The 10,916-nt window shown below is 38.4% G+C and overlaps 1 protein-coding gene across 1 annotated transcript; it reads right to left on the reverse strand.

The window, feature by feature from the left end:
* Window positions 1-7,944: 7,944 nt before the first annotated feature.
* On the reverse strand, window positions 7,945-8,916 carry LOC111143914 (olfactory receptor-like protein OLF4). Its single transcript, XM_022497945.1, has one exon. The coding sequence runs from the start codon at window positions 8,911-8,913 to the stop codon at window positions 7,945-7,947; it is 969 nt and encodes a 322-aa protein (XP_022353653.1). The 5' UTR covers window positions 8,914-8,916.
* Window positions 8,917-10,916: the final 2,000 nt, after the last annotated feature.

Consider the following 10,916-nt stretch of genomic DNA (forward strand, 5'->3'; position numbering starts at 1 on the left):
ATTTTTAAAAAAGTGACTTTAATGAGGATCCTGTTCAGGTACCAAGAAGAGTTTAGAAGGACATGCACTTTTGTGGTTAAAAAATTAGTGACCCAGGATCATGCAATTCAGCAAGAATTTATGCTCTCCTGTGTCTATAAAAACATGTTGATTTTAGCCCAATGAGACTCATTTTCAGTTTTGACTTCCAGAACAGGAAGAGTATAAATTGTTTCTTTTAAACCCTCAGTGTGGTAACTAGTGATAGCAACAATAGGAAAGTGACAAACATATTTTTCCAATTAAATTCTTTTTGAATAAACTGATTTTTAAAATAGCTTATTTATTTATTCATTTGCCAGAGAGAGAGAGAGAGAGAGCAGCGGTGCGGGGTGCGAGAGTACAAAAAGGGAGAGTGGCAGGCAGAGGGAGAATCAGGTTCCCTTTTGAACAAGGAGCCTGATGTGGGACTTGATCCTAGAAGCCCGGCATCATGGCTCCAGCTGAAGACAGACATTCAACTGACTGAACCACCCTGGCGTCCTGAAGAAACTGAATTTAGGCCTCTCAATTCATTCACTTAGCTTCTTTGGATAAGAGCATTTGTGTTGAAACCCTACCATAAGTAGAAGAAAAATTTAAAGTCACTCTGGAGATATTCAACCCTATTAGCTGGGACAAAGAGTTTCTCCTTGCATAAATGTCAATGTGGTTATGTCTTTGAGGCCTCTGGGCAGTAAGGTAGAAAAAGCAATTCGTTGTTAAAATTAAGACCACATGTCCTACTTTAACTTTTTTTGTCTAAATCTTTACATTCCTAGAATTTCTTGTGCATGCAAATTTTCATTTCTTTACCCTTCAAGTTTCCCTCAAGCTTTCTTTAAACACAGTTGATAGGTTATAATGAGTTATAATTAGGGTTCTGAGCCTTGTGCATGTACATCTATGCATGTGATTTTGTTTTCTTGAAATGAAAATGTACATGACTATACATACATTTACATACACACAACTCTTAGTCTTGAAAAATCTTTGCACTCAACAATGTCCACTCATTTCATCTCTCCTCACAGCATCCCTTGAAGTTAGGTTTATGATTCCTCATTGCCTTTATAAGAAAATGAAGGCTCAAAGGATTATACCATAACAATTGCCTAACAAAGCAGTTAGATTTTATTATGCATCTTTTGGAGTTCTCTGGAAGTGGAACAATGAAGTGCATCTCCTGATATTTCAATGACTCTTTCAATTCTTAAAGTTATACATTTTAATATGTTCAGTTTATTGCATGTAGTAATACTGCAGCAAATAAACGGGAATTTAAAAATCCTAGTGGTGCATGACTCAGGGTCAGATATGGTGCATAGTTAGCTGTCACACTTTTGGGATGGGAGAACTGTCTTCCAACTGTGAAAAAGCAAATTTTCCATGTGGATATTAAAATAGTGGATTAAGACAATTCACATTTGATAAACTCACTTCTTTTGGTAACTAGAAGATTAGCCTACATATATGAGAGGAGTAAAATGACATAAATTCGTTCAAGACAGAAGAATAGTACAGCGGCACACTTCAGGGATGAACCATAGAAACACAGGGTAGAGATTCCCAACTCACTTTACACTCATGAGAAGCCCTGAAGATTTCAGAACAACTGTCTAGACTGAAATCCCCTTCAATAATAAAGACTTTATATTAAGCCATTTTATTTTAGCATGCTTTGTATGCAGCAATAGCTAACTGATATAATAATCAAATCAGAAGGTACTGAGGGCATTTGTAACAATCTCATTCTCTTTATTCTAGGCATTTTCTTTCTTTTTTTTTGCTTCACCATTTTTTGTTTTATTTTGCTTTATTATTATTTGAATTTTAGGTAGTTAACATAGAGTGCAGTATTAGTTTCTGGAGTGGAATTTGGTGATTCATCACTTACATACAATACACAGTACTCATCCTCATCATCAGGGAAATACAAATCAAAACCAGGATGAGATAACATCTTATACCTGTAAGAATGGCCAAAATTAACACAAGAAACAATAGGTGGTGGCAAGGATGCAGAGAAAGGGGAACACTCTTGCACTGTTGGCAGGAATGCAAACTGGTGCAGCCACTGTGGAGTACAATATGGAAGTTTCTCAAATGTTAAAAATGCAACTACCCTAATGATCCAGCAATTGGTATTAGTTATCCAAAGGTTACAAAAATACAGATTCAGAGAGATACATGCACCCCAATGTTTCTAACAGCATTATCAACAGTAGCCAAACTATGGAGAGGGCCCAAGTATTCATTGACTGAAGAACAGATAAGGAAGATGTGGTGTATATATACAATGGAATATTATTCACTGTTTTCTTTGAAAAACACGTCTTCTTGAACAACAAATACAAATACTAAACCTACATTTTAAAATGTTCTTTGCCCTTCAGTGTTTTTATAAATACCCAAGTGGATAAACAATTGTAAGTTTATCAATATATAGTGTATATACATCTTTCCATTTGTTTTATTAATCATACATGTTTAGTGAGAAAGAAAAAAAAAACAATTGAAATAGCAGAGGTTACTATACCCTTCACTCCATTCAATAATTCAGTAAGTTCATATCCTGCACTAAAACACGAACCTCTCTTCTTTCTTCTCTGCAGAGATCTTGCCACAACAGACCAGAGCAGGGCCCAGAATACTAGCTAACCACTGTATCTGGTGCTCAAATGGAGAAAAATAATTTATCTGCTCCAGCCCTGCTGGAAGACTAGCTTGTGTTGGACTTAGTGAAAAACTATGTATATAGGCATTTTTCTGATACTTAAAGGTAGTCTTCATAATTACTATGTTCTTCAACATTATCTCATGGAACTGTATTAAAAATGACTCCATTAAGGCCTCTTTGAGGTAGCATGGAAAGGTTGGAAGGACATGCCTGTATGTATACAACTTGTGACTCTGAATCACATACCTGGACAGGAATCCAAGCTTGTTGGTGAGTCATCCTGTGATTATAAGGATCATACACAATGGATGATACTGATACTGTTCACTCCCTGCCCCTTTAGAGGTTATGGCAAAATTTCAAAGAGTAGAGATATTTCATTTAGAGAAATGGAAAGAATCATATTTGTATGTAGCACTGGAAAATTTCAATCAGAATTCAGAAAATAATAATAAAACCCCCAAAATGTTACCAGTCTTGCATACTAATGAATATACTTTATAAATGGACCCTGATATTCCATAATTCAATGAGTAGATGAAATGCCTGAGAAAGGAATATTTTGCATAGCAATAAATGTATGATGTAATATTTTGCTTCATCATCCTTGAAGTCAAGTGAGATTCTAAGGCCATATTATGTCAATCAATTTTTTCCATATTTGTCTTTCTGTGTAGTTCCACTTGGAGATAATATATTCTATTATCATTTCTTTTGCCAGTGACTGTGGTAGGTGTGGTGGACACAAGTTGTGTAACAACAGGATCCTAATGTGTAGAAAAATTCCATTGATCAGCTATAAGCACCAGTATGTCAAACTTTGCATTCTCAGGAAGAGCAGTTAAGGTAGTGATGTACAGAGGAATGATGATCTGAAACAGTAGTTTCAGATTTTTCTGTTATAAGTTCATATAAATAGCTGTGGTATCCAAGAGTAGATTTTCCATTGGAGTAGTATTCGGTCAATCAAAAGATAAAATACTCACTATGATATATTTTATTTGAGAAGAAATTATTCTTAGCACATCAATGTAGTCCTTTAAAATAATCAAGAATGTCCAAATATTTCCCACCCAAGTTACGCATAACATTGAGAGAGTAGGGAAATGACAAACAGAAAATATCTTCAGTATCAGAGGTATCACAAAGCTTAATAAATTGAGTTATATATATTGTAGCAAAGGCCAAATTAAAAAAAAGTAGAAATTTCAAAAAGAATTAGAAGAGGCATTCTCCATTTCCACAGTTTAATCAAAGAATCTCAACATTTGGGTCAGGCAATCATGGACACTTCTTCAACACAGGCCAATTGGCCTTTTTACACCTACTATCCCAGAGACTCTCATCAGAGCCTCATTTATGTCTTTGTTGCTCAAGCTGTAGATGAATGATTTCAACATGGGTGTGACCACTGTGTACATGACTGAGGCTACTGCACTTGAGTGGGTGCTCTGAGTAGCGGCAGAGCTGAGATACAATTCTAAGCTGGTACAATAAAATAAATAGACAACTGAGAGGTGAGACACACGGGTGGAAAAGGCTTTGTACTTGCCTTGAACTTGTTTTGTTGTTGTTGTTTTCATTTTTTCCTTTTTTGGGGGGTTGTTGAGTTTGAGGAGTCTTTATAGATCTTGAATATAAGCCCTTTGTCTGTAGTGTCATTTGGGAATATCTTCTCCCATTCCATGGGTTCCCTCTTTGTTTTGTTGACTGTTTCCTTTCCTGTGCAGAGCTTTTGATCTTGAAGTTCCAAAAGTTCATTTTCACTTTCGTTTCTTTTGTCTTTGGAGACAGGTCTTGAATGAAGTTGCTGTGGCCAATGTAAAAGACGTTACTGCCTATGTTCTCCTCTAGGATTTTGATAGATTCCTGCTTCACGTTGAGGTTTTTTTTAAATGCATCTCTAGTTTATATTTGTGTATGGAGTAAGAGAATGGATGAGTTTCATTCTTTGATACATAGCTGTCCAATTTTCCCGGTGCTATTTATTGAAGAGACTGTCTTTTTTCCACTGGATAATTTTTCCTGGTTTGTCGAAGATCATTTGACCATAGAGTTGAGGGTCCATATCTCAGCTCTCTACTCTATTTCATTAACCTATGTGTCTGTTTTTGTGCCAGTACCACGCTGTTTGTGGTTCTAATTGTGACCAATTAGAATTTATTGTGTACTGTCTGTATTTGTATGGAAATGGAATCATGCAGTATGTACCCATGATTTTTCAATGGCTCCTTCAATTCCTAAAGTTGTACACTTTAAATATGTACAAATTATCATAGGTAATAATGTTCCAATGAGTTAGTTAGAATTTAAAGAAATCTAACACTGCATGACTCAGGGTGGGATATGGAGTGCAGTTAGCTGAGTCACACCTATCATAGCAGGACAGTTCTCTTCCAACTATGAAGATGCAAAGGTTCACCTGTGGATATTAATATAGTGGAGTTAAGTGGAGACAATTCACATTTGATAAAATCATTTTTTTCTCTTAAACCAGAAGATCAGCCTATATTAAAATGAAATAAACTGGTTTAAGGCAGAAGAGCACTATGGACACACAGCTCATGGATGAGCCTTAGAAACACACTGTTGAGATTCCCACCTGATGAAGGACTCATGAGGAGCCTTGAAGAGATCAGGACAACTTCTAGCCCTGTAATCTCTTTCAATAATAATGATATTATATGGGATGGCTGGGTGGCTCAGCAGTTAAGTGTCTGCCTTCGGCTCAGGTCATGATCCCAGGGTCCTGGGATTGAGCTCCGCATTGGGCCCCTTGCTCTGGGGGAAGCCTGCTTCTCCCCCTTGCACTCCACCTGCTTGTGTTCCTTCTCTTGCTGTGTCTCTCTGTGTCAAATAAATAAATAAAAATCTTAAAAAGAAAGGCGTTATATGAAGCCATGTTATTTTTAGGATGCCTTGTGTGCAACAATATCTAACTGATGTCATAATCAAATGAGGTGGAAAAGACACCATTTTTAATAATCTGACTCTTTTTAGCCTAGGCCTTTTTTCCTCCTAATTGAAAGTAACCTTCATGATTACTCCATTCTTTATCTCATGTAACCACATTAAAAGATGACTTCACTGAGACCCTTTGAGGAAACAAGGAAAGGTTGGAAAGACTTGCAAGTGTGCACAAGACTAGTTACTCTGAATCACATACCTGGACGGGAATCCAAGCTTACTGATGATTCATCCTGTGTTTATGAGAATGAAATATAGTGTATGATACTGATGTTGTTCATTTGCTGTCCCTGTAGAGGTTATGGCAAAATCTAAAATAGTAGGAGATATTTCAACTAGAGAAATTGAAGGAATCATATTCGTATGTAGCACTGGAAAGTTTCAACCAGAATCCAGAAAATAATTTAATAAAACCCCAAATGTTGTTCCAGTCTTTCATCTTGTGAATACACCTTACAGATGGATCCTGATATTCCACAATTCAGTGAGTAGATGAAGTGCCTGAGATAGAAATATTCTGCATTGCACTAGATGTATGTTTCAATATGTTGCCTCATCATTCTTAAAGTCAATATGGCCTTGACTCTAAGGCCATATTCTGTCAGTTTTTTCCCATATTTGTCTCTCTGCATAAATTCCACTTGGAGACATGTATTCTATTATCATTATTATTATTATTATTATTATTATTTTGCCATTGACTCTGGTAGGCATGGTGGATACAAACTGTGTAACAATAGGATCCTAAAGTGTGGAAAAGTCCCCACGATTAGCTATAACCACCAGAATGTCTAAGTCTGCATTCCCAGAAAGAACAGTTAGGTGATATAAAAAAGAATTATGTTCACAAATGAGAAGCACAGTCTCAGATTTTTCTGTTCTAAGCTCATATAAATAGCTGTTGTCGTCAAGATTAGATTTTCCATGGGTGTAGCATTCAGTCAAACAAATGACAAAAAAATGGGCAGAAGACATGAACAGACACTTCTCCAAGGAAGACATACAAAGGGCTAACAGACACATGAAAAATGTTCATCGTCATGAGCCATCAGGGAGATTCAAATCAAGCCCACATTGAGATACCACCTTATACCAGTTAGAATGGCCCAAATTAACAAGACAGGAAACAACAAGTGTTGGAGAGGATGTGGAGAAAAGGGAACCCTCTTACACAGTTGGTGGGAATGCAAGTTGGTGCAGCCACTTCAGAAAACGGTGTAGAGATTCCTCAGGAGATTAAAAATAGAGCTACCCTAAGACCCTGCAATTACACTACTGGGTATTTATCCCAAAGACACAGATGTCATGAAAAGAAGGGCCATCTCTCCCCCAATATTCATAGCAGCAGTGACCACAGTCTCCAAACCATGGAAGGAGCCAAGATGCCTTTCAAGAGACAAATGGATAAAGACAGTATGTGCATATATACAATGGGATATTACAACTCCATCGAAAAGGATGAATACCCAACTTTTGTATCAACATGGACAGCACTGGTGGAGATTATGCTGAGTGAAATAAGTCGGGCAAGGCGAGTCAATTATCATATGGTTTCACTTACTTGTACATGAAGGACATTGGGAGAAGGAGAGGAGAAGGGAGTGGTGGGTAATCAGAGGGGGATATGAACCATGAGCCTGTGGACTCTGAGAAACAAATGGAGGGCTTTGGATGGGAAGGCATGGGGGGTTGGGTGAGCCTGGTGGTGAATATTAAGGAGGGCACGTATTTCATGGAGCACTCGGTATGATGCCTAAACAATGAATCTTGGAACACTGAGGAAATAAAATAAAGTTTTAAAAATATACATAAATGAATAATCTACATATTCTGCACTTTTTCCACCTTATGTTTCTGAGAATGGCTTATATTGATACATGTTTATTTTGTTTTTCATTTTCACTGCTATAGTGTAAGATTCCGTTGTATGAATAAAGTGTTTTTGTTTTTTTCATTTCTCTGGAAAAAAAACTGGAAAAAAAAATACTATGATATTTTATTTCAGAATAAATTATTCTTAACAGATTCATGTAGTCCTTTGAATAAGTGAGAATGCCCAAATATTTCACATCTGAGGTTAAGAATGACTTTGAGAAGGTAGAGAAATGACAAAAGAATAATCTGCTGTATACCAGAGCTACCATAAGGCTTAATAAAACAAGTTATGAACATTTTTCAGAGAGGTCAAAATAAAGGAAAGATCCTCGAAAAACATAGAGGAGGCATGTTCCACTTTCACATTCTGACCAAAGTTTCGCCTCACACTTTGGGCCCGGCAGTCATGGACACTTCTTCAGTCCCAGGACAACTGGCCCTTTTAGAGCTGCCACCTCAGAGAATCTCATCAGAGCCTCCTTTATGTCTTTGTTCCTCAGGCTGTAGATGAAGGGGTTCAGCATGGGTGTGACCACCGTGTACATCACTGAGGCCACTGCACTTGCATGGGAGCTCTGAGTAGCAGTAGAACTAAAGTACACGCCTAGGCTCGTACAATAAAATAAGGAGACAACTGACAGGTGAGATGCACAGGTGGAAAAGGCTTTGTACTTTCCCTGAGCTGATGAGATCCCAAGTATGGAGGAAACTATCTTAGAGTAAAAGTAGAGGATCCCAATGAAGGGACCACCAGCCAGGAACATAACTGCAAAATACATCACCATGTTATTGAGAAAGGTGTCAGAGCAGGCAAGCTGGATCATCTGATTGAGTTCACAGAAAAAGTGGGGGATTTCCACCTCTGTACAGAAGGACAGCTGCAACACCATTAAGGTTTCTAACAAGGCATGCAGGATACTTAGGATCCAGGACATAAGAACAAGCAGTCCATAGAGCTGGGGGTTCATGATGACTGTGTAGTGCAGGAGGTGACAGACAGCCACAAAACGGTCATAAGCCATCACAGTCAGGAGAAAAATGTCTAATCCTGCAAAAAGTTGGAAAAAGTACATCTGTGTGAAGCAGCCTGCAAAGGTTATGACTTTTCTCTCTGTTTGTATATTCACCAGCATCTTGGGGATGGTGGTGGAGGTAACACAGATGTCTATGAAGGACAGGTTGGCCAGGAAGAAGTACATGGGGGAGTGGAGGTGGGAGTCAGAGGTGACAGCCAGGATAATGAGTAGGTTTCCAAACACAGTGATTAGGAACATGGAGAGGAAAAGCCCAAATATGAGGGGCTGCACTTCAGGTTCCTCTGAAAATCCCAGAAGAAGAAACTCTGAAACTCCTGTAATGTTCCCTGACTCCATCTGTTGGTGGTAACTAAAAGCATATAGAAAAACAAATGACTAATTTTCACATGAACAAGCATTCGTGATCTGGCATAAGTGTTAACCACTTACACTTTAGAGTCAGGAAGTTAAATTCAATATATGTGGGGGTCTCATACCATTAGGGCATCACATCCAAAATTCTGTTTCCACCTCCATCTGTTCCTCAAGCATAAAGTAGACTCTCATTTTATTGAGAATGTTTTGCATCCCTTGAGGAATACATCCTGAGTATTGACCATGTTCCAGGCACTGTTTGGGTGATGAATACAGGGTGCTGATAAACAATTTCCTTATAATTCAATGATAGAGAGAGAATGTAAGTGAATACATATAATGTCAGGTGGTGACAGAAGCTGTGAAGACAGGAAAGCAGGTATAAAGGAGAGACTTGATGAGGTGTTAATCTTTTACTGGATGTCCACACAAGACCTGCAAAGAAGGTGACATGTGAACAGGACCTCGAGAGAGATAGGAAGGGAGATTGAGGTTCTCTCAGGAAGTGTTTTTTTCCAACAGGGACAAGGCTCAGTGTCAAGGCCCCAAGGAAGCTGCTTGACTCAGAAAATCAAGGCTCAATCAAAGAAATCAAAGAAAGCCAGGGTGTCGAGGGGGAAGAAGCATGAGGGAGGATGATGAGAGATGGTGGCAGTACGTGTTGGGGAATGAAGCAGCCACCCTGCACCAGCTGGAACTTCAAGATATGGGTAATCCTTCATTTTACTGATTTTGTAGGACTTTCTTAATTTTGTTATAAAGATATCCCATGAGTCGAAATGGGCACCCCCATTAGTAACTTCTGCTGTTTGAGTTCTGGCCTCTGTCAATAAGAGTCACCTTGGAATATGTGAGTCCTGGTACCCCTGCTCTGAGTACTGCCCCCAGTTCATAACACATGCACACTTGCATACACACACACACACACACACACACATACACACACACCCATGACAGGGCTACTGGCTGCCATGCCTTTTTCACGCCCGGCTACACTAGTTGGGCCAGCAGTGGATACATGTCAAGCTCACCAGATCTTGATATCTCTCCCCTAAAGATGGCAGAAATGATACCCAGGAACTCCTATGGACAAATAAACTAGGCAATACCTATCAGTATGCTCATTTTCTGATATCAACTCAAAGAGACACAAGCAATCTGATCAGTAAAGACAGAGAAAAGGGAGGAGTGACATGGACATGAGAGGAAAAAAATCAAAACAAAACAAAACAACCAGATCAAATAGTGCAGGTGGCCCCAAAATACCAACCAGGAGGAAGAAAAAGCATCTTTGGTTCTGGTGACACTCCTGCTCTCGTTAGGTCCCTTGATACCCAGCAAAAATAATAAAGGATCAAAAAGACAAAAGTGGTGATATTTTCATGGTGTGAAACATGTGATAGATGGAATGCTCTGAGTGAAAATGGGCAAAAGTTATAAACCAACACTTCACAACAGGAAATGTACAAGGTAGAACAGCAGGTGGGCTGTTTTAATATCAAGGAGCAGAAGGTTTGCTTTCCCAGTGGCTAGTCCATCTTAATTTGACCAATTGCTCTTTATTTGGCCTGAAGGGGTTGGGAGCAGAAGCAGACTTCTTCCTCACTTGTCTTGTGTGACATTTTTAAAATTTCTTGTTCCTCTCTCTGCTTGGCTTATTTCACTTAGCATAATATCTTTCAGTCCTGTCCATGTTGATACAAAAATTGGGTATGCATCTTCTCACAGAGGCATAATACTCCATTGTATATATAGACCATATCTTCTTTGTTCCTTTTTAGGATTTTATTTAATTCCAGTTAGTTAACAGAAAATGTAATATTAGGTTCATGTTCATCATAAAGTGATTCAAAACATCCATATAACACCTGGTGCTCACTACAAGTGCCTTCCTCAATCCCCATCACCTATTTTTCCCCATACTCCACCATCTTTCCTCTGGTAACCAGGGGTATGTCTCTCTGATTAAGAGTCCATTTCTTGAT

This window comes from Enhydra lutris, unplaced genomic scaffold, assembly GCF_002288905.1.
Source record: "Enhydra lutris kenyoni isolate GAN:26980312 unplaced genomic scaffold, ASM228890v2 scaffoldscaffold10, whole genome shotgun sequence".
Taxonomy (NCBI): Eukaryota; Metazoa; Chordata; class Mammalia; order Carnivora; family Mustelidae; genus Enhydra; species Enhydra lutris.

Coding starts and splice junctions, on each gene's coding strand:
- LOC111143914 (XM_022497945.1), bottom strand. CDS start 8,913: ATGGAGTCAGGGAACATTACAGGAGTTTCAGAGTTTCTTCTTCTGGGA.